This window comes from Haliaeetus albicilla, chromosome 28 (genome assembly GCF_947461875.1).
Source record: "Haliaeetus albicilla chromosome 28, bHalAlb1.1, whole genome shotgun sequence".
NCBI lineage: Eukaryota > Metazoa > Chordata > Aves > Accipitriformes > Accipitridae > Haliaeetus > Haliaeetus albicilla.
This window is the reverse complement of record NC_091510.1, coordinates 12,220,636-12,245,816: the sequence shown is the minus strand read 5'-3', so window position 1 is coordinate 12,245,816 and position 25,181 is coordinate 12,220,636. Positions and strand designations below refer to the sequence as shown.

The 25,181-nt window shown below is 38.6% G+C and overlaps 1 protein-coding gene across 8 annotated transcripts in view; it reads right to left on the bottom strand.

Moving 5' to 3' along the window:
* OSBPL8 (oxysterol binding protein like 8) overlaps nt 1–25,181 on the bottom strand; it is a 94,967-nt gene that overhangs the window by 18,666 nt on the left and 51,120 nt on the right. For 7 of the 8 annotated variants that reach the window (XM_069773509.1, XM_069773510.1, XM_069773506.1 and 4 more), the window contains 6 exons: nt 13,137–13,207; nt 8,531–8,611; nt 7,556–7,657; nt 6,125–6,328; nt 1,431–1,515; nt 93–264 (listed from right to left, as the gene is read on the bottom strand). In XM_069773509.1, coding sequence (XP_069629610.1) covers nt 93–264; nt 1,431–1,515; nt 6,125–6,328; nt 7,556–7,657; nt 8,531–8,611; nt 13,137–13,207 — 715 coding nt within the window. Of the gene's footprint in view, nt 1–92; nt 265–1,430; nt 1,516–6,124; nt 6,329–7,555; nt 7,658–8,530; nt 8,612–13,136; nt 13,208–19,653; nt 19,897–25,181 lie in introns of all 8 variants that reach the window. The other variant, XM_009914444.2, reaches the window with a different exon arrangement.

The window sequence follows — 25,181 nt, the reverse complement described above, 5'->3', positions numbered from 1 at the left end:
CACAACCTTAGAAGGAGGTTCTCCCTGTGGAGAAGTTATCACTACAAGGTTCTGCCAAAAGGACAATGAGGTTTAGTAATTAATTCACTTACGGTAAATTTTCTCCACTGTGCAAGTTGTTAGCACGAAGCAGACCATAGAGAGAGACATGAGTACTGTCTGCTGAAGAGTTCAAATCATGTTCTTTACCTTCTCTAATCATTGTACGTTTAAGCAGACTTGAACATTTCAGTGCCAGCTCCAAAGCATCCATCCAACACCTGCCTAAAGACAAATTTATTATTAGACTAAAAATTAAGGATTTAACTGAACTATACAACTTCCATTTCCTAACTTCACAGTCCTTTTGGGTCTGCTTACATTGTCTTTGAAAACACACTTCAGAGTTGTTCCATGTTACATGCATTGGATTTTATAATCTGGTGGGGACATAAAAACGACTCACAACTACCTGGCTCTAGTACAGGGGATGCTTCAAGAGTAGGACAAGCAAGGTAAATCATGATTCTGTTAGAGCATATTCCAGTATTTCTTCCTTAATGCAAGTATGGTTCCACCCAGGCCCTGACTGTTGAATTCCTCCAAAGTTGCCCACAGCCCTGCTCTAGTTTTGAAGATTAAGTAACTGCATCAGTTGGCAAAATTTATTGATGTAATACAATAACAATATGGATAAGGAGCTATGATGACAGCATATAAATGCCATTTCAACATAAAACAGCAGATATTCTAAATTTTTTTTTTTTTTGGCAAAAAAAGTAACTAAACAAATTTGTGTGTTCTTTCCGCTCCTTATGTCTTCATTTCCGTATATGTAATCCATTTTTCAATACAGAAGGCAAATAAAGTCCTGTTTTTAAAGTCTGCAGGGGTATGCTTAATCAACCAGCAGAAGGTAGGCAGCTGCTAGAAAGATTACACAACAGTCTTAAGTTTTGTTTCCTCATTGTAACCTTTGAAGATGGTTGCACTGATATTGACCACCACCTCCCCAGAGATAAAGGGTGTTAACAAAACTATATTTTGAGGGAATTTTACTACTAGAACTCTATGCAACTGCTGCACTTTATAACACACAAATGCTTTCATTAAAAAGAATGTCCACATTAGCACTTTAGAAAGGCACTAGGTTGAGTATTTAGACATACATTAATATATTTAAAACTGAACCCCGTCCCCCTCCTCTACCCAGCCAATGCAAGGAAACTGCAAGGAGTTCAATGACAGTTTCTTCAGGTCAAAATTTTCCTTTAATAACCATGAAAAACTACTAGTACCAACACAACTGAATGCACTAACTTAAGGGATAACCTTAACAACAATTAAACTGCAGTGACAGTGCTGTAATAGACATAGTAAGACAACTGAAACTATCTCTTTCTAATAACTAACTGCTGTCATTGTGGAAAAACTCTTATATATATATTTACCATCTGATTCTGAAGCAGCTCGGATGATCAAATAGCTGCTGGGCAATGGCTGAGTTATAGAACCAACTGCTTCACCTTTGGGACCCTTGAAATACACAAAACAAACAACAGCATCAGATATTTTAATTCAGTTTTACAGTTTATTATTCAATGTAATAACAAGCTGACACACTGCAGGGCTATTTACTGTCACTCAGCAACATCTAATGAAGACATGAATGGAAAGATGGACAGCCCTCTTTTACTGGATTTCTTCTTCAAAAGACTTCATTCTAAGTATAGCTCCCAATTCAACCCCACTTTAAAAAGAATGGTCTTTGGGATTCCAATAATTTTTGGTGGTTTTTCTTTTTTGTAAATCAGACTTGGCATAGTAACTTGGAAATGCTCTGCTGATGCTACTTATAGCAAGACGACAAAAGCATCAAAAGGAAAGCCATGGGGGAGTCACCCTCACTGTCCGGCGATTCCTGCAGTTGGGTGTAGAGAGCTCACAAGGGACAAGCTATTCCTCTTCAGCTCAGTATTTCAGCTGAAGAGGTAAGACTGAAAGCAAGCAAAACAAAAGACATATCTGTGGGGTGGTTTAAGAGAGCTGATCTACCACAAATGCTGCCTAGTAGAAGACCCCACATTTGTACAGCAGCTGGCTCTTCCCCCTCCAGTCCCATTTGTTCTTGATGAGAGCAAAGGTTCCTCTCAATTCCTACACGGATGCTATGGTTCATAGCGCAGAGAGACACGAGGGCAAGCCAAACCCTTGCAGAGAACGGGAGGCCACCTTCAGTGATCCACTTCATGCTTATTTTACATGACAATGTGTTTGGTGTCTCAGCAGCATGCTATGCTCCAGAACCACATGATTTTTGCCTGTCTTCGGAAGACAGGTAAGTCAATCAATATTTAAATAAAATGGAAGTAATTCCTCCCACTCAAACACTGCGTATTGCTATAGAAACTCACTCATCCTTTCTCCCTCCCTCCTTCCCCTTCAACCTGTCTACCTATTCAGTACTCAAGTCCACACAATATGTAGGTGCCTAACTGTAGGCTTGGCATTTAAATAAGAAAAAAGAAGAGATGATGCCCAGGTCCATAAAAGATATTTAGATGCTTAAGTCTCTCTATAAAGGGTATCAGCAGGACACCATGATATTATGTTCAACCAAAAGACACACAGAGGATGTCAAATGTCAAAGTTTAATTTTCACTACTTCACAAATTAAAAGGCAAAAAAAATAAAAATCCAAAAGACCTTTCCATCTCTGTCAAGCTTCATTTTGGAATAAAATGCTAAACAACCATTTTAAAGCCCCTTCAAAAAAAGTTTACCTATGGTAACTTTAAGACAACTGATAGGCAAAGAGGGCTGTATTAAACATACTTGAAAGCTATCGTTGAAAGCTGGGTTAAGCCTGCCTAACTAATGAGTTAACACATTTTGGTCTTGACTGATTTCTCCCAGAGAAGCCTAATGAAAAGCCAGGACAAGGCTTAGAAGAGGGAATTGGAAAGCCAGCAGAAGTTTTGAGCAAAAGCAGATAAAGGCAGATATTTTTAGAAGCAAGCAAATGAAACAGCCAGAACACTACTGAGGGCGAGAGGCAGGTAACGAGGAGTCTTGGTGGCACTTAAATACCAATACAGGCAAGCTAGTGCTGGTGTAAGTGATGTTCAGAAACTCCTGAACAGTCAGTACGGGGTATCAGCAACTTGAGTGTTAGAAACAAGATTCCAAACCTCAGTCTCCCTCCGAGCGAGCTGAAAGGTGGGTCTACGAAAAGCCTTTGGTGAAGCGGCAACACGGGGATGAGGAGTTAGCTGGTACCGAGAACCAGGAGGGACAACCCCATGAGTGAGCACTCCTTGCCCCAAGGGTGGGCAGGCAGGGAAGAGGTCTGGCTCTTGCCGGGCCCCTGGGGAGGGGAGAGCACCACGGCACAGTGCAGCCCCAGGCAGGGGTGGGAGAGTCCTGGGGGGGGCTGCACGGAGGGGACCGCGGCACCGCAGGTGCACCGGCGCTGTGGAAAGGTCTCGGCCATCGCAAGTCCTCGAAACTCTCAGGTCACGGGACACGGACTAACGGCAGATCTCTGCCCGCGAGGTCTCCCCTTTAGGGTTATACTGTGGGCATGCAGGGTACACTGCTTACTCTGTACCAAACAACTATAATTTGGAGATGAAGTGTGGTTTTGGTGTTCAGGTTTGGGGTTTTTTTTAATGCCAGAAAGCTATACTCCCCTAGGTGCTTTGACAATACACTGATTAAAATCAAATGAATAATTTGCAGTGAACATTTGAGCAGGTTGACTCATTTTGGAATAACTGCTTGTGGATCTTGATTTCCTCTAATTGATTACTGTTCCAAAAAGCACTAGATATTTTTCTCTGATATCATCCATTACGGTTTCAAAATCAATTTTCAGTATGTTAGTGTTCTGTCCGAGAGAGACATTAGTTTCCATTTGTTAGGTGACTTTATTTGAACTGTCTCTGCTCCTGACAGAATGATAGTACAACTACTGCAATACAAGGTAATGGGCGAGTTAAAAATTCCACTAGATTAAAGAAAAACTTTGAAGTTCACTTCCTACAGAACATTCATGCCAATAAAACTCAAGTGTCACGAACACTCAGAGGAAGCAATAAAAACTGATAAGCAGTCACACTTGACTAAATTTACTTCAGAAAAATCATTTGCAGTAACTTTTCTAGTTATTAATTGTAGAAAACTGAAATGGCATCAGGACAGGGCACATGAGGAAGACAGAACAAGGTACAGTGCATCAGCTACCTCAGAGTGCAGGAGGAACATCAAAGACCACAGCAACAGGCTTAAGGGAGTGTGTGAAGTGACTGGCCACAAACTACTGCAGAAGAGAATTTGCAGTCTGCCAGGACACACTATGCAAAGTGTGCTCAAGTCAGAAAATCTCCTGCAATACTTATACCTGTGTAAATGTTTCTTGCAATGTCATCTTCCTGCACTGACTGCAAACAAGGGTCATTTTGCCTTAGACTTCAGGCTTCTTCTGGTAAATCTACTCTGTAAATCAGTCAATTGCTGTTACGCTTATGAAAGTTTGCCTCATGATAATAAATCTGTAACTAGGACATTATAATTGACTAGGTAAACAAGGCAGAAAAAGGTTTCAAAATTCAAGGCCTTTCGTCTAATTAAATCCAGTAATTCTCAACTGCAAATAGCCATACCAAAATGAACAAACGCCACTTCAGCTCTCAGCACATTTAGAATGGACAATATCAACTTGTTCAGGTTCAAAATTTGACCTACCTTAAAAAAGTAAAAATCTGGTGGGGCATGTCCTCTAAATTCTAAATATCTAGTTAAAAAAACAAACAAATCCATTTCTCATTGCCAAGCAATAAAGAAATATAAGACTGATTTGTGATCTTCTGCAGACAGGCCACCACTTTGCAATGTATGTATACATGATCATAAATAATTAAAGCACGTTAACACCAAACCCTATAGCTTTGAAAAAGGATATGAAGTCTGTGTTCTGCAAATGTGAAATCACCACTAATTAGTGAAAAGTCCTCCTAAGCAATATTGACATAAAATTCAAAAGCAGCTACAGAAGATTTGATCTAAGTTTGGTAAATTTAGATAACATTGATAATGATAACAATTCAGAAAGACCACAAACAAACATCAGGAATTATACTAGCTGACTGACTTCCCAGTCTGAGATAAGGAAGACAAAATCAATGCAGGATATTCTACAGATGCAACAGTACATCTATATCAATTTAAGATTCAGAAGATACAATCTCACAATTAGTAGCTATCTGAAGAGGTATGTTGCAGAGGGCATAATTAATTTATTATGACAAGGGTCCTAATATTGTACAATAATTTCATCTAAAGCAAGATGTTATTTCAGGAGGTAAGTATGTTCACTTGTGCTGTGCTTCTGCACCGCCTCTCCGTATGCAAACATAAAACAAGGACTACAATAGTTCGTTTACTAGAGTATAATGTTTGCTATTACTCATTGTTTAAAGATTCTTATAAGAAATGGAGATAAACCTTTGCTGTGCAGAACACACTGTGCTTTTCAACACTTAGAGGTAAGAGCTCCTCACAATATTATGCCACATATGACAAAGCAAACAGACATCAGAACTGAAGGAAAACATTTATCTTCCTAAAATTGTAACCAAAAAGGAACACAACTGGGTAACAAGTTGCAATATAAGCTATTATTGCACAAGGATGTCATTTGAATTTCTACTCTTACAAGCAAATTGAACTAGGCTGACATTTTATTACATGAATATAGGGTTGGAAGCCAAGAAATGTTTATAACACATCTCAGCTCTTTCATTTTGGCAAATGACTTCCCTCCTTAATTTCTCAGATTCAACTGATGTAAAATACAACGTTATACACTCATTCCTCCCACTTACATGATTGCCAGTGATGGCATTAACCTCTTCAGTGGCAACCCTCTGCACACCACACTTCTGAAGCTATTTAAGTATACAGAGCAGCATAAATCAAATACTTTTTGTGATGAAGACGACTGGATGTTGAACACTTATATTCACAATAAACAAACCATTAAAGCTACAACAAAAAATGCAGTTCAGCTTTTCATTAGGGTTGTCTTTACTCATAGCTGGCTAATACTAGTCATCTGTTAAGAACCACATATGCTACCACTAACCTTTATAGCCCATATGGACTGCTCCAAAGGATGAAAAAGTTTGAAACAAAAGCCATCTTTTTTAGAAGGCCTCTCAATGAGTTCACAAGCGTTCAGGAGCACTGTTCCTACCCACTGGCCATTTTTGGGAGTTTTGTAAACAAGCAACACTCCTGGTTTCAGTACACACCACAGTTTGGTCCAGCTTTTCAAGGTACCACGAATCTAGAAGATAAACAGTTACTGTTATATCTCAGTGAAGCCAATACCAAAACCATACCCCTTAACAAAATGAAAATTAAAATTGAAATTACTCACTAGTTTTTATTTCAAACAAAGTTTATCAGGTCTATCAAAAGTTTACCCAGGTTTATCAAAGACAATACAAACGTACAATTTCAATGCTCACTCTTCTACTCTTTCTTGATGAATACTTATTCTACAAATGGGTATACACACATCCAGATATAGGAAGTATGACTATTCATCTGAAACCTTCATGAGTTTTCCTATCTGGAACATATTTTATCACTAGCATGAAGACACAATAACCTTTGGAAACAGAACTCCTCTGAAAACAGGGCAGGTGTCTGATAAGAAAAACAGGATATTCACAAAATAACTCAGATATATTTGAATTTCTTAGATAAAACCTCTTATAACAGCTGTTAGCTTCAACCCATATGTGAAATGTAAGATCCTTTCAAGTCCCTGAATTTGCACAACTGATTAGACTGCTCACATCAATTCTATCAACTCTGGATTCCAATTACTTTGTGTCTGTACGACTGAATGCCAACTTGACATCTGAGCAATGTTTTAGCCTGTTTACAGTGATTTTTACAAAAGCTGGAGAAACTTTTTTCCAGACAAGCTATTGTTTGAAGCAAACTGTAAAAATGGGTAACAGATCTTTTTTCTTGTACAATTTCCAAGGAATATATTTACAAATTTAAGGAATTATATACAAATATAGAAACTGCACTACTGTTGATGAAACTGACTACTATCTTTGAGAATTCAATTCCTCATCTTTTGTACCAGTATTAGAGGACAGTTAGTTCTTAAGAGAGGAAAGGAAAATTACCAGAAATACACAAAGAAATCTGTATTCAAATATCTAATATGACTGAACCATTTTCACTATTGTTACAGATGTTACAGAGCTTCAATTCAAAGTGTAAAATAAAAAGGACAAAATAAGAATTGTAAAGCCAACTCATCTGAAGTTAATGGCTATACACAAGATGCATGTGACTATGGTGACTACAGTAAGTGGGAGCTAGGTTTCTCTATTATTCCCCTAGGATTGACCCTGGGATGCAATTAGTGGCTGCTGTGCTTGTAGAAAAAAATTAACAGCAAGTAAAAGATTGAGTCTTTTCTATTCTGGTCAGAAAGCAGTAAGCAGCTGCTACATCTTCAAGTCAAGTTTCACACTTGGATTCTGACCTTCAACCAGTCAGCCATAACAATAACTGATGGGTCTGTGATAGTGCTAAGTAATTCTTTCGTAGCTCTCTTCTTTTCTTCTCTGTAATTTTTCTTTTGAACCTGTAAATAATAATAAAAATACTTACAATGCCACAGCCATAAGTCAGTAATCAGAGCACACAAAGACATCTATCAATACAAGCTGAGGAAAAACCAGCTAAGCCCAATTTGCAATACAGATACAGAGAAGTAGCTTTAAAACACAGCATTTGACTTCAAGGTGCGAACAACTATTTCATGCTCTGTTTCAAGAGCAGCTACGACATAACCAATTTCAGATTCTTCTGCTATTTGCTTTTAAGACTGAGGACTTTGAAACTCCTGTTAGAAACACAGAGGGAAAACCAACCAACCAACCAAACCCCCTCCGCCCCTTACTTTCCTGGTGTAAAGTACAAAACCAAATTTAGGCTACATTCAGATTTACAGATACATTAACTGATCAGTAGTCTTTACCCAGCAATTATTCCCCCCCCACAGTAGAAATTCACAACAATGTATCTTCCTCTTTTAGAGGCAAATAATTTTATGTTTCTCCTGACATGACATCTGCCAAACAGTGGAGTTTGGTCTTGTTAAAACACAGTGGGAAGAAGGCAGTAGAAAAAACACAGATACTGCATGCAAATTGTAACTTTGATAATTCAATTCATCATTTCATTGCATGTAGATGTCCTGGGGTCCCTGCCAATCTTATAATCTTCTGAGTTATCCTATAATCTTGTGCCATCTTAAAGCCTGCATTATAGAAGCCCATACTCAAGAAACAGTACAATAAGATTTGAAGAGAATCAACACCACAATTTCTCACAATACTTAAATATTCCATAGGTCTCATCACTACTTGGCATTTCTGTCTTCTCATTAGAGAATATGGTAAAACTATGTGAATGCATTTACAGTCCATGAGGAGTTAGCAGGAAATTAATTCACCTTGAGAGATTCTTTTTTTGTAAGTTTGCTTGAAGATAAAGAGATGTCCTTCTCAGAGCCATTGAAAAGCTTGGATTCAGACTGGAATTCACAAAACACATAATAAATAAATGACGATGATAGATAGAAGGATATATTACTGTTGCAGGCAGTTTAGAAAGTGTTTGAAGTGCACAGTTATGTTTGCAAGGTTCCCAGTCCTACTCCTCTACTGTTTCACCCACTTCAAAAAAAAAAAAAACAAAAAAAACCCCAAACAAAAAACAAACACACCCCCCGCCCCCAAACCAACAACAGAAACAACAAACCACAACTTGTATCAAGAGCTGTTCACCACCTATTTATGGAGTCTTTTTTCATAAGTGTTTTATGGCAAAGAAGTCAGATTCCTCCAGAAAAAGCTGAACTATGTACAGTAAATATTTAGCCTATGTAGCCTGTTACTTGATATGTCACAGTCTTGACTAGTTAGGCATTATTTCAGCCAAGAGAAAGTTTTAGGAGAATCCTGGTGTTTAAAGTGTTTAAAAACAGGAGTCGTTCCCAACACATATGAATCCCAACGTCTTCATTTGTAACTTAGCTCCTCCAAATGGATTGCTGGAGAGGCACTTACCCCGTGACCCATGAAGGAAAATACAGCCTCTTCAATCTAGAATTCAGTGCTCTATAAATCATCAGAGTACAACTGACCACTAATGCCACTCGTTCTGCTCCTTCCTCCCTAATCCCACGCTCTGATTACTTCGCAAGTCATCTTCAAGAAGCTCACAGTGGCGATAGACAGGGGAACGAGACTCAGGTTTGTTCATGAAACCCAAGTCCTTGTTCATGGCAGGACAATATGCTGCCTCAGCACCACGTGATTTCTCCCTCCTGCCTCTCCCCACATCTTGTAAGGTTCAAAGTTTATTCTTTGGCATCTGTTGCCTACTAGTTGAAAGGGAATTAGAGCCACCAAATATTCGCCTTGGGATACAGAGCTCTTCATAAAAAGGAATCTGTCACAGAGTTATCATTCCTACTGCAAGTCAGAGAACACCGAGTAGGTATATACATAAACTTCAGATAAATTACAAAGAGTTGCATTTCTTTATGCGCTGAAATATAAGCCTGATGGACCCAAAGTTCTCGCCTAGTCAAAAAAAAAAAAAAAAAGGCAGGAAGAAAAATCAATGTAACCTTCTAAACTGTGTAAATTCAAGGACAGTTTATGCAAAGTGCTTCTCAAGCTGTTCAACACTTCTGACTAGCCATTTCAAATCTTAGGCTACAATGCAAAGTCTGTTCACCAAATTTCTATTTTGGAATACTATAAAATGAGAGTAAAAAACTATGCAAGTTTTGAGAAAACTTACTGCAATAATAAAAACAGTACACTTGAGCACTATTTTTCTTAACACAAAAGTTGCTCAAACCAAAAAAATAAAAATGAAAGATTTACAAGTGGAACAAAGCAATTTAACTTTGATCCCACTTTGACGCCTTTAATTCAGAACTAAGACTTTACAGGAGTCTACTTAGCTAGTGTCAAAAAGATATGTGCAATAACTGGCAAAAAGTAATTTTACCTCAAAATCATTTCAATGATAAGTAAATGTTCTCTAACTTCGATATATACATCTTGGAAAAATGAAGGAAACCTCTTCATTTTGTATTAAAGATATGTTCTTAACACTCAAAATTTAGCTTTAAGACAGCCATACAACTTGAAATTTAATTCCTCTGTCTAGAAGTTAAAGGAAATACAGTACTTTAAATGTAATAACAGAAGAGGGGAAAATGCTTATCACTGTCACATAAGAAGAGGTAATGAACTCGTTATGCAAGCTATAATGGAGCAACTTAAGCAAAACACTCATAAATATTCTAGTTGCTCACTAACAGAAAGCTAATGCAATCTAAAGGTCATGCATATAAAAGCCCCAAACCAGTAAGTATCACAGGTTACAAAAACTCATTTTCTCAGTATCTCAGTTTTAAAGCTCACTCATATGACACTGAGTAAAGGTCCATATTTACCTGTCCAACGGATTATGAGACAGATTAGTGACTGGTAGATTTTTTTAAGCTAGTAACTTTCTCAGTGTTAGATCCACACAAAGTGGATAGGATCAAAATTTAAAAGAAGAAAACGTTTTAAGAGAAACTACTGCAAGTCCCAGCGACGTACATTCAGTACCAGATTCTGGGCAAGTCTCATCACTGCTTTTCCATCCTTACTTAGAAAGAAGGGCTGCTACTTCAGCCTCCACAGCTGTGACAGACAGTTACCATTTTCTGTTAGCTTGAAGTTTATTTGTGGGTTATAAAGGAACCACTAGTCTTATCAAGCCCCACATGCAGTAATTGCAAAAACAGGGATGAAGAAAAATATGTATTAGGAGAAGTAGGAATACTGGTCTCATCTTTGATAGTAGAAAGACACAAGCAAAAGTAACAGCAAAGCACACAAAGACTTAAGATCCTAGAAAGACAAGAACCAAGAAAAATAAATATAAGGAAGAGAAAAAACAAATTGGATAGTCAAAGATAAATGATTAATAGAGTCTGAAATAAATCCAAGTTAAAAGAGACAGTATTAACTTGATGTCCAAGTCAAAAATGATTTAGAGGTTTCTGGACCAATGTAAGTATTTTGATCAGAAGCAAGCTGTATGGTAAAGTATGCTTCCTTGATCTCCCTGACAAGCAGGGCTCTAGGATGCAGTAATGCTGAAAGATGCAAATTTTTGTCATTCCCAGTCAGATGTAAGACAGCAACAGCTTGAAATGCTTAGCTACACACCACAAAACTGCAGCTTCAGCTGCAGAAACTAACCTGCTCACCCCAGTGCAATTCTGATGACACCACTGAAGCAGGGAAATGCTACTATAACCTTTAAGTCGCTTTGATTTCCTTCAATATCTCTTTAATGTTTCTCTTTAAGGTTCTGACACATGAAATATCACAGAAAAATTTGTCAAGCCCTCCAGTGCAATCCCTCCATCTCCTAGGGGTACAGCTACCCGTGCCCAAGGCCAGCTCTGACAGACTGCAGTGCCGACCTTGCAGCAGAGAGCTATAGAAAGAGCTGGGCGCGAAAGCGGCAAGAAGCAGGATCCCCCCCATTTCCCTTGGGAGCTAGCTGCGTTCAAGCTCAGGTCCTCGCCTTCCCCTACAGAGCAGCCCACGCCTGCTGCGCCCTGACAATCTGTTTAAGTGTCTGTTACCACATTTGCCTCTGTAAAAAAACAGTGGACGTCCTAGCAGAAAATAGAAACCCACACAGCTGCGTAATTTAAAGCCTTTAAACTATCCTGTAGCAATGCCTAAATAAGAAAAACAAGTGAACTTAGCTACTTCACTCAGTGATCAAACCATACACAACTTTCCCCTCTGCAAAATGCAGTCCTTCCCTCTTCTCTTTAATGTCTTGAAGAGAAAGAGATGCCTGTTTTGTGACACACCCAATTGAAAATATTTTTTTCCTGGAATTCCACATTCTAAATACATAGAAATCACTAAGTAAAAATTCAGCGCATTGACATGCCAGGCACTTCTGCTGACCAAAATGTTCATGCACTTTAAAAGTTACAATAGGCCAATAAATAAAGAAGGTTGCATCAGAGTGGCTATAATTGTAACCTACAAATTATAAAGGATTTAGAAAAGGAAAAGATAGCTATGGTAGATTTTTCTACATTGTAGATGCTAGCGTAGACGCTACAAGGACTTTTTACACAAGTCCCTCATCATGTGCCTACTATTTCAATACCATCAGAAACATTTTATTCTGAGAAAGAAAGCTATTGCAAACTACTCGTGTAAGTAATTGTGATCAAAACAAAACACAGCTCTGGAGAGAAAAGCCCTGGGATCACTACATAAAAAGAGTCTTTGTAGTTGCTCGGGTAGTTCATGTTTTCTTCCTTTTTAAAGTTTAGGCACCCCAAGATGCTACGGTTTTGGTGACTGCGGTGTCCATCTCCCAACTCCACTTGGGATGTTCTCAGTTTTCACTGCATCTCAGGGAGCCTCTTCCATCTTGGGACTACACAATGACAATTATGAATTTGCCTGGCTCCTGCCTTTTCCACTTCTATTATCAAGACGACCACAAAGCATGTACTTGAATTCTGAGGTACAGAAGCCCTTGCAACAGACAGGACAACAGATTACACTTAACTGTGTTTTACTCTGGCAATTTAAACCATTAAACTAAACCTGCTCCAATTACAGTTTCCTTAACATTCTTATAAGAAGATTTGCTACAGCTCAGTGAACAGCATCCTCACCTACGGCTTAAAAGGATTTTAAATTGTGTTCTGTAGCAAGAGTTGGCTACCATCCATCATTACATTTGGCAAGGCAACATCCCACCCCAAGATGACAGTGAGAAGACTCCACATTTCATTTTCGCTAATTTGAACTGTAGATTTTCACGTGATGTCATCCTGAGAATTAGATTAAGAAATTCCCTTTAATGTTTATCTGTTGCTGAATCTGAAAAGTAATCTTCAAGATTATCTACAATGAAAGTTAAATACATTTGCATTTAATTAAAAACACAGAACTCCTTTGCACAGACATTTTTAAGCCAGATTAGGAGGCTGCTTTCCTTACCTTGCTTTTTGACATAGAATGTGCTGTATCCTCTTTACTTTGTGACACATCATCCTTCCCTTTGTCAAAACCTTAAAGGAAAGACAGCATTGTTGCCAATGATTCGAAGACATTAACATTTTATATGAGCTAGTCTTTGAAATAAACTTACCAATTGTGTTTAGCATAAAACAGCACAAGAAAATGGGATTTTCAAACACTGCATACATACCAGTCCATCACATCAGTTGAAGACATACCAGCTAGTATGATAAAAACTAATTTAATACCCACTAAGAGGCAAGAACAGTCCACTCTATTTGGATGGTGCTGCACCTGATCCAATAAGCTGACAAATCATAAATAAAGTGTGCAAACTTTTGTCCTTTTATCTTCTCATTCTCCCCCATCTGCATAAATGCATGCACAGAGCAGAATGCTAAATGGAGCCTTTTTTGGTTTGTTCATTTCTGTAGCTAGAAATAATTATTAAATACCACCTACATGAAAGCAAATCTAAAACACTGATTAAGATCGCCAGCCAGTTTTTTGCAAGAAAATGGAGAAGGTTGCTTACATTAGCCTTGAATTTACACTTTCAACTTGACGCTGCATACGGGTGACTGCAAGGCTTTATGTTAAAACAGTTGTCAAAATCCCACACTAATCTTCTGTGAGTGGCTCAGTACAAACCCCACACTTTCCCAGTATCCAAAAAGAAAAGTGAGACAAGGGCTGTAGCCAGTACATGTGTGACAATGGAAAGAGGGGTCACAACTGGCATTAGTGCTGCTGCACAGCTGCTACGTGCCACAGAACATATACTGAGAACCTAGCATCCTCTTAGGGAAAAATAATCTACTCTGGTTATGAGACAGAACATCTCTGTGATCCATTTTCTTTGAAGAGATTGGTGGTAGCATAAAGCTTTTATAAACAGGAATAAAACAAATCGCACAATGCATTTACCTGAGAAAGTAAAAATGCCATCATTTGCATGGCCTCCAGATAGAAGGTAGATAAATATGAAGCCGTACATGAATTTCAGGAATAATCCAGGCAGCTGAAAAGCCTTGCATGGCTCTGACAGTGGTACCCTAAAGCTTCAACCCACCAGAGGGCACTACATCAGCAGAAAAATTGTATAAACGCACACCAAAAGCTCTTCTGGACTTCCCTTTGAAGGTCTTCCGAACTTTGAAACAGAAAGCAGTACTCAGATCTCTAAAATGAGATTTATCAGAGAAACAGTTTGATTTCACATTTTTAAAGGGAAGTGTGTGGATGTGTGGGGAAACTATGAGCTTTAAGAGAATTTTTATTAACTCTCTATAGCAGTGTTCAGTAGTTTGTTCAGTGCAGGATTATTTTTTTTTTTTAAATCAGTATTTTCACCCTTCCACAACTTACAATACCCAGAAACTCTAAGACAGAACTGATTCATCTATCACAAATACACATCTTGGGAAGCTTTGCTGACTTATAGAGGCATTATGTTGGTCTTCAGGTTACATGAGAAATCTGAGATTCCTCTTAGGTTTGGTCTGGTAATCAGTTTTGGTTTTTTTTTTTTTTGTTTATTTGTACTACCTTTTGCAGGCATTCTTTTTTAAGACCAGTTTTTTTTAAATTATATACTGCAATACAATGATATTTCATTTTATGTTTACACAAAGTAAACCTACATGCCTTTAAAGAAACCTTTACATGTCTTTACAGAAGCCCCTCTGTGCACAGTTCATTAAACCCTTCCTTTTGAAATTCTTACAATACATCCATGATAGGTTTGTACAGCTAAAAAAACCACAATAATGCAGAAGACTATTTGACCCCAGGGAAGTAGTACCTAGACAGGCAGAAGACTTGTAGTACTAGAGAATCTGGAAAAAAACAAAAAGGTATGTCAAGATCCAGAGGCCAGAAGCCGCGTTTCCTATGTAACACCAAATACAAAAGCACATTTTCTACAGCACCAGTCATCAGGTGCCGAAACAAAACAAAGGTTGCTTCAAGCCTTAGAGGACAGACCTGCCTTGGCTCACTGAGAAGTTATTAGATTTGATGTCAGCCTTAGGCAGTCAAACACACACCAGAACTGTAGTAATGAGGTTTTCTCCTCACCCCCATACCCAAAAGAAATCCCTCATTAGGAACCAAGTACCACTGAAAATGTAATGCAGGCATTTTCTAATGGCTTTCCCGTTTTTACTCATTTATTTATAGGCATATAGAGAAGACTTAGTGATGAAAATCAACGAGAAAGTGCCAAGTCAGGATTGTTCTTACAAAAGCAAAGCTATAATTCACAGCTTGCTTTCTAAAGCACTACAGTTTTAAGGGCTTTATGCATCCTTATCTAACAAACATATGTTTTTACTTTCATAAACAAGCTTTTCATCAGTATCACCAAGCAGAAATGAAAACATAAAGAACTACTCTGTCCCAGAGAATCAGACACAAAGACGAAAGTTCAGTCGCATTTCCATGAATTTCACCTCCTTGCTTCCAGTGTCTTGAGCCTGAGAGGTGTGCGTGCTTGCTGCTTCATAAACATGCCACCACACTTGCTGTTCCCTTCCTTACCCAAACGCTCAGCAAAGGGCTGTCTGAGGGGTTTGCTAGCGAACCCAGGTCAGGGTGCTGCGGATCTTGGAATACCTTGCACTGCTCCATCTCGGTCTGTGAGGAAACCCAACCAGTCAGCTTCCTATCCCGCACCATCCTATTTGTAACATCCCTCTCTGTAGAAGGGATAAGCTCACTTAGAATACAGACAGAAGGCTTTTCTTCCCGTATGCTAAAACATATGTTAAAAAAATAAATCGTAATTCAGGTGCTGTGCCAGACACAGCCTCACCCACTGTAAGGGCACCTTTTCCAGGGAGCCTCTATTAAGATGGAGAGACCTCAATACCATAAGCAGTCTTACTCCTAACAAGAACAGTTTGATACTAATACCTGCAAGGAAATTTGAACTGAAACATCACAAAGAGCTATATATGGGCCCCAACTGAGGATGTTACACATTTTGTCAAGGAAACAACAACAACAGAACAACTATATTCAGAGACTCAAGCATAAGAAATACTGTTTTCCCCCTTTCTGCTACCAGTTATGAAGAACGAATTTCTTTATGGATTTCTGACAAAGATAATAGCAAACCCAAGAAAGCTGCGCCTCTAAATGATGCTTTGTGTTATTGCTCTTTGTAGTTTTGTTCACCTCAGAGGTACTGCAAATTGCGCCACAGAAAGTCATCAAATCAGTGTCTGGAGCAGACACTGCCAGGGTATGAGAGGCTAGAGGCATGGTCTAATAAAAAGAATGTGTTCCAAGTTTTTCAGTGTTTATCAGCAGTGGGTTTGAGCTTAATATTTTAGCCTACTTGCTGTTTCCCATCCTGTAATTCAATCAGGAACTCTTTAACAAGATAACCTGAGCTCACATTTCACAATGTAGAAATTCAGGTGTTGAAGATGCAGTCTCTTTCTGTAACTTCCTCTCGATTAAGTCTCTTGGATTTGTATATTATTTTTTATGTAACACCTGAAAGCATTTTTCAGAGTTAGGAGACAGTGGCCAAGTGCCATTTGAATCAACCTTCAGAGCTGCAGATTGAGCTCCCAGTATTAAGACACCTGCAGATTTAAAAAGAGTTATTTTTATTTTAAACACAAGCTCCACCACTGTAGCCTCTAAGGCAGTTCTGGACATCATGGATTGTGTTCAGAGCAACACTATGTCTTAACAGACCTTCTCCTAGTGCGACCTTCCTTGTCTTAAGATCACAGGCCCCACAGGCTCTGAAAGCTGATCCCAACACCAGTGCAGTCAGCCACAGTTCATGGTACGACCTTGGAAGCCAAGGAAAACTATCCATTAGTACGTTCCTACCGTGAGCACTCAGCATGTCCTTCCAAGACTTGGAAGTGGAAATCTACGTGAAAACTCATGATGAACTTTCAGACAGATGCAAGAACCTGACACCTGCATGCAACTGGAACAACCAGAACTCTATACACGCAAGATGTCAATGAAACAAAATCAAACAGCAGTTCTTTAGAGACTGAGCTGGAATACGCAGTCAATACCAAAAGAAAAAAATCCTCCAGAACATTGCCTTCGACAAAAAATGAGGAGTATATACATTGTACAATTAGTGTTAAAGAATCTTTAGGATAAAGTCTGTGGCAGAGTACATTTTAAAACAAAACTGTTAAGAGATTTCAATTTTGAAGCATAACACAGGTATTCTTTAAAGTCGCACCCGCAATCTGTCCCTTCAATCAGTCTTGAGGGAAGGGAAAAAACAAAACCAACCATGTAACATCTACATCTCAAATACTGGTTTTGTACCTCTCAAATACTATCTGCAATTAGGATACTCGAGGAAAAGAGATCAGAAAGACCATGTTACTTTTTAATGTCATATCTGTTTTATCTAAAAAGAAAGAATTACTATCCACTGGTGGCTATTTTCCAACAAACAGAAGAACTACTAAAAAAGTAATGCAATGCATGACAAATTCACAAATAGCAAGCTAAGCAACAATATTACTGACTTCCAAATGAAAAGCAAGGAACAGCCTGATTTGATTACTGCTGTGCATGTGCAGTTGTGAAGAACAAATAATTGAGCTGAAAAAATATATGCTTCTGGAAGCACTGTGAGCTATACTTAGTGAGATATATCAATACTGGTGTTATATAATAAACACAGCAGGAAAAAAAATGGAAAAAACTTTTTAAAGAATTGAACACAGGAGACAATAGTCTTTTTAACTGACTGATTTTCAAAGTCTTGCTGACTGTAAACAGTTTTAAGAATACAATCCCCCCAATCAGATTCCTCCATGGATTTTGAAACTGAAGTAATCAGAAAAGGAAGCAAAGTCCTTTTATGTATTTTCTCACGGTCATGTTTTCTTTTGCAAACACCATATAAAATAAACAATAATAACCAAGGATTGTCCTCACTAACTATACATGAGTATCTTTTAGACAGGCAATAAGTACTGCCTGCTTAAACCAAACTGAAAGAGCATACCTTCCAGCATATTAATATTGTTTAAATTCTTCAGATATATGGAAGATTCCAAAACATTTTTTAGTTATATCTTTACACTTGATTTTTATTTTTTTTTTCATTAAAAACTGTTTTCCGTTTGTTCTGCATTTTAAGAAGTCATTCATTGTCCACTTATGGACAGTGATCAGCCTTAATGTAGAATTCTATACAGGAAGGAAGCGAATAGGAAACGAATCCCTTTTTGTTTCAGTAATCACCAGACTACACGCATTTATTTTAAAGGTAGGGAGGATCTGTCTAGTTGCCAACTTCACGCTTTCAAGCTTTGAGATCTTTATTTCCTGAGCAGCTTGAATAAAACTCAGTGTTAGATTCCTGGTAGAAGGCTAATCATTTCCTGAAGCAGAGTGAAAGGAAATGTTATAGAATAAAACATGAAGTTTAATAGAACATGGTGTCCCAAGCAACTGCCCCCACCCGCTTGAGGCTGAACATGCTGCTCCAGTGATTCTGCAAGGCAGCACCAGCCAGCGATGCAGAGACCTCCCTAACCGCCACCCTGCAACCACCCCTATGCTCTGCACCCCAACTCTTTTCCATGGCTTCAGAGCCAGGGCTTACAAGTCCAGTGAGCCATTCTGCAGAAGGCATACAATAAAAAGTGAAAACTATTTAATTTCCCCATCCCCCCCCAGCATTCTGGCCCGATGGGACTACGCAACAAAGTACGTACGTGTGCATGCACGAGACAAATCACACATACAGAGTAATTCTGGTAAGAATGTACAATTTCTACAATGTCCCCTTTCAGGAGGGGATGACCTTGTGACGTATTTTCAAGCACCGAAGTTTCCTGAAGCAAACTGCTGAAATTCAGGTACCTATATCAGAAGTACACATTATGGACAATGAAACTAGAAATTAATTTCAATATTCCAGTATTGATTTTCAGGAGACAGCAAATCTGAGCAAAAGAAGATTCAAGCCCTTTCTGGTGTCAAATGTCTTAAAAACCTTGCACTACAGAGTTTAGGAAGGCTATGCTTTTAGCCTTAACTCATTCTATGTTGTCATTTTATGTCAAACTACTGATGACAAGCACGCAGATTCTTCAGTAGTTATAGCCAAATTAAAAGCTTCTGCTGTACCTTACTATTTTAAAGCAAGTCCCATCATCTGCGGAGGGAGTGGAAAGTACAAGGCAGGAAGGCGTTTCTAAACCACATCAAAGAACTTCAGTCATAAAACCCCAAGCAACCAAAACAAATATTCCAGTCAGTACCAAATACACAAATGCCTTTTGAAGAGATTTGCTGCAGTGTAAGCTAACTTACTCGCCTATCTGCAAATCTTGCCACTACAAAGAGCTGTTATCTAAATGCATACAAGCAATACTATTTCTGATTTCTACCAACATCTCGGTACATTACTTTCATTCAAACTGAAAAATTTGAGGTGGAAATTATATTCTCTTCTGTACATTTTAAGAAATGCAAGACCAAAACAAACCTGGTAAATCAGGAGAGAGCTCATTATATCCTCCAAATGAAGCATTCCGGACAAGCTTTCGGCCATCAGCTCTTGGAGAAAACACAGATGAAATCCCAGCACATGAAGAAAACCTACGTCGCACTGGACCCTCTTCCTTCATGAGTTAAGGTGTTTGTGTAAGGATTATGTTCTCTGTGAAAGCTGGTTAGCATTAGCTGCTTGAAACAAGAGTGTTGCAGTAACAGCCTTTTACCTCACATTCTGATGAGTAAGATACAAAAGGGAAAAAAAAAAAAAGAAACAAACGAAGGGCACATGTGAAAAATGCAGTGAAGAGACAGAGGCTGCCAAATCAGCAGCAAGCCAAGCAACACATACTCCTCTCATCAAACCCATTAGGACGCTTAAAGCAGAATGGCTTTGCTTCAGCTCCTCTTTTCCACAAATACACTGCATCTCATTTTTTATACCTCAGTTTTGGTCCTACTCATCTCTGCTTTCTAAGCACACAAAAAGGGTCATTATTTAGGTTTTAAGGACTCCTTAAATCTATTCTTTTTCCTGTTAGTCTTTCAAGTCCCAAATTTATATTGCACAACTTGTGACCTATGTGGCTTCCCTATTTGGTATTGTGGTACACTACAGGAATCTGAAAAGGGAGCCAATGTTTTGTGTTACGCAGCCATGTTGAACTTTCCTGTTTAGGCACTTACCTAGCTAGTTTTCATCAACTGATTGTCATGGCTTCTACACCTTCATTTCTTATTTTTATTTAAAAGGTGAGGTGACAGCTTTTTCTTCTCTAAGACTCTGCCATATTTATATATACAAACCAGCCTGACTCCTGGAAGAGTTGCACAAAATAAGCTCCACAAAAAGTTTTTTTTATTATTAATGCCCCAAATATTTTATGCAATGAATAAAACACTTAAAATGAACTTAAATTTTAAACATAAAAAAATCCCAGTAAATTGTTCTTCAAGACTAGAAATCAGCTGATCCAAACTGCTCTTGCTGATAGCTACCAGAATAAAGCCAAATAAGCTCTCCCTAACCTCCTTCATCCACTGCTCATCAGATCAGCTGCTTCTTTGCCCTGACAAAGCCTGCCCTAGCATGCATGGAATCTCCTTTCCATCTGGTGCTTCTCTGCTGATCCTGTTTTCCCCACCACGCCCTATTTCTGACGAAATACATTTTGAAACCTACTTTGCTTGCTGGAAAGCAGAAAAATATGACACTAAAAATTGGCTCGAAAATAAGAACTTGTATTCTCCCTTACTCCATACTAGAGGTCTCCTCTTCTTACAAAGTGTAACACATCCCACAAATTAAATCAATTGTAGTGTGAATTTGATTAATCCTCAAATAATACTGTTTGCTCCAGCTCTTATGCAAAGAAGTGTACTTACTATTCAGAGCTCAGTAATTTCAGTTCACATTGGCTTAAGGATAATACAGTAGACTGAAATATTTTATAACTCCTATGAAAGGTTTTAACTGTGCAAAGTGTATGTGCATTAGTACCTATAGATACATACACTAAGACACATAACAGAAAACACTGAAAATAATTTTTCTGATTATGAAACATAGTAGTTTCCAGCATCCCATGAATCACTAGAATTTCTTCATGTCTCTTAACAGACTAATGTCCCAATACATGCCAAGGAAAAAAGATGTAACTGAAAAAAACCAAATATGACCCATCAATAGAAACCATTATATGCAATATGTAACTTTCACTTCTTTTGTACAAGAAGTGAAAAACTCTATTCACTTGTGCACAGGGAGGGGGAGAAACTGGATGAGCACATCATGTATTCAGGCCTGTCTCCATTTATCCATTACTGTGCCTCATACTTCCCTCAGCTGAAGCAGTCCTTGTCCAGATGTCCCAGAAAGAACAGAAAGAGCAGCTGAAAAACTTAAGGAGTGGAATGGTGGGCCAATGAGGAGGAAATGCAAGGAGGGAGAACACCACTTTTTTCTTCTTTTCTTTTTTTTTTTTTAATAAACACAGCTCCACATCACTTCTCCAAATCTATCTTCTTAACTACAAAACAGGGCAACTACCTTGGTCCAAATCTCTTCAGAATGTGCATTTTCTTATTTCTAATTAAAATCAAGAGAAAGCTACAGTAGAAAAACTCCCCTTACACACAGAAGGAACTGTATCCTCTCATTACAGACCTATCTTGCCCAGTTAATGGGTCTGTTATCTCAGCTTTCAGAGTCAGGGCTATGACCCTGCCCAGGAACAATCTGCTGACACTGGTATCAGGACATTTCCATGTCTCGTACCAGAATGGCAGGGTCACACAGACTAACAGGAGGGTCCACCACCAGCCACCCACACCGCTTTGTCTGCATCTGCCTCCAGCTGCTGTGCCACTGTCCTGGAGCCACTACTGAGCATGACTCTGCCAGCCTAGCGGGCTCTTCCACAACATCGTCTTCTCTGCCACGTTATGTTCACGTTACTAGAAAGCAGCTAGACATCCAGGGGTTCCAGGAAAGAATGTAGTCCTGAAGGTTTTCACCTTATTTCTCTCCATGTCCTCTCAGGTCCCTTGACACTGGTCATGTAGCCAAACTGTAAACAAGAATAGATTAAAAAAACTCCTTCTCCTTCCTATGCCCTTTTCTCCATTTAGAAGTGAAACTGAAATCTTTGGGTAGATAAAATTAAGAATTTCAATACAGTTAATGTTACTTTTCCCCTCTGTGAGCCTATCTCCCAACCAAGGAAGCTGTTATCTGGGTATTCTAAGTACCTTCTGCTTTAACTTCACAGCATTATAGGAGGGGCAGACTCTGTGCCTTTTGCCAAAATACGACTCTGTCTCACCACCACAAAGGAGGGGGAAAAGAAAAAATAACCTTATTTAAGCTTCCTCCATCTCCCTTCCCCACCACCAAGCCATCTTCATATTTCACTTAAATCTGCAGTGGTAAAACAGTTAATTACATGGTTTGGCTGTAAAAATTCATTAGTTCTCTACCTTTTCAACAGCTTGTGATTTATTATGCCTGCTAATACTTGTATACACATGCTCATTTGCTTCAACTACTTCAAAGCAGTATACATTGCTGGAGAGATAGGTGACACACAATCAAAAGGCTGTTAGATCAAAAGGAATCTGCAACATTTAATAAAAATGAGCATTCATCTCCATGGTGTGATTGTAAGCTGAAATTTATTGTAACTCTTGAGCATCAGCCTGCAATATTAAAGGGGTTTCTGCTCTCCACACAGTTAGTGCCCAAAGATTTTTAGAAAGCCTTTTAATTCCTTGTAATAAATTTGATTCCTGAAAGGACACAGACATACTTTTAAAGTAGTCAGAAATACTTTTATTTGCATGTTCTGTACATGACAATGGAAAGGTGCACTTCATTAGCCACCACATATTAGACACAGAAAAAAGAAAATGTATCCTTTCTCCTCTTCTCCCCTCCCTGGAAATAATTTCAGACAGATTAGGTCAACCTACTGATAAAATCAGAATTAGTCTAAGTTGACCTAATGAATGATACTAATGTCCCAGGAAGCCTTCTATCCTTTTGATACCAGTTCCCAGTGCCTTAATAATTGATATACTTAGAAAATGCACTAACACAGACAGCTTGGAAATTTACATGGTTTCAAAATACTCACAAATAGAACTACAGCCAAGTCCAGCTGCGAAGTCAGACACAGCTGAAGAGCCTGCATAAACAGGAAAGTATCTGCACTCTAGCCTAAATGCATCGGGTGTGTGCCACTGTGTATCTCTACATGAAAAAATAAGATTCCTCATAACAAAAGTTAAGTACTTCATTAAAGCACTGAAAGGGAGAAAAAGTCTCCTGGTTTCTCTGTTTTATACAATACCTAAATCAGTACGAAGACCAAAAAACCATGACAAATATTTAGTGCATCTATCTCGGGGGGTGGTGGGGTAGAGGGAGCAGGGGAAGAATCCATTCTCAGTCAATCTGTTGAACATGTCTTTAGAGGAGGAAAACTTATCTGTTGTATACAGTTTCTAAAGTACAGAATGCATTTCTCATATCAACTACTCAGTCAGGGCTTCTTCAGTAGTAAATGCTGGCCAAAAAAACCCCCATAGTCCCATGCTTAAAACCTTCTTCCAGGATATTGCCTGAGGCAAAACTTAAATCTCAGAATACCAAAACAAAGGCAAATAGAAGACACATGCAATTCCAACAGCGCATGAACACTTTTGACAAAGCCTGCTTTTAGTTTTAAAAAATTTCTCCAATTGAAAAATATTTACAACTGAAAAAACCATAGGCTCATCAAAAAAGACCTCTCTGAACTGCACAGGTATGAATTCCAAGCATGAAAATTGAACTCAAATCATATATATATTCTGAACTATTCAACTGAGGAATTTTAAATATAATATTAAAATAATGAACACATTATACAAACCGATACTGATGCAATAATACAACTAACAGTGTATCTAGTGATGCACACTAAAAAAGTATTCCTTTTCCCCTTAGAGGTATACAAGGAAAACCCAAAACCTTCTTAAAACCAAACTCTGTGAAAGCTAAAGGGAGAAGGAGGGAAAACTGATGGTGTAGCAGAGAAGACAGAAGCTTTTTAGACTTGCCCTTCAAGTCTGACAATAATTTGCCCTGACATCTTGACAACGCTATGTTTTCCAGTAGAATTCTCCCCCCAGTCCAACAAAAGAAAAGGTCATAAATAATTCTCTACATGCAGCATACACACATTCTTCGCAGCATGCAGGAAACAGAAAAAGGAAACTGCTATGCTATTACACCTATAAATGCATTTTATCCAACACCTGATTTTTGCACATGGACTTTAAGTGAAAGCGTTTTTCTCCTATTTAACAAAAAGGGTATTAAAGATATACTTGCCTTCAGACACCAGTATCTGATGCAGAAAAAAGACATCTGAACCATGAGGCTACAAGTTGTGTTGACAGTTTAGAGTAGCAAGTTTCTTTCACCAAATATTCTTCTGTTCTCTGGTATTTCCAAGTCAAGTGCAATTTAGCTGAGGAGTTATTCCAGAGGCACGCCTGAGAGCAGTTATGAATGAACACCAAGGCTCCCAGTGCCCTGTTGGCAACTGTACTTGGCTGCACCTCCTCACTTGCTGACACTCCTTCTCAGCTCCTCCCACCCCAAAGTAAATAGGCTTGCGCACTGCTCAGGTTTCAATAGTTTTCATCTCAGCCCTTATGAAGTTCTCAAGGTCACATTTCAGGTTCAAGCAGGCCAGCTCTGCAGAGATTGTCATGGGAAGAGAACTTGCTCGAGAAGTTTCACAGTAATCAGCCCTGCTGTGCCTTTCAAACCCAGTACCGTGCTTTCATAAAGCTATAACCCACACAGAAGGGAGTACTTGCTACTTACCCAAGCCACAAATAGTGGGTGGAGTAGCATTTCAGAAATGGCGAGATTTAATAAACACACAATGACTTGCAGAAAGGAATTTGCCAGAGTATGCATTACAGTAAGAAAGCAGGAGGTCAGCATAATAGATTCAGGACACTAAC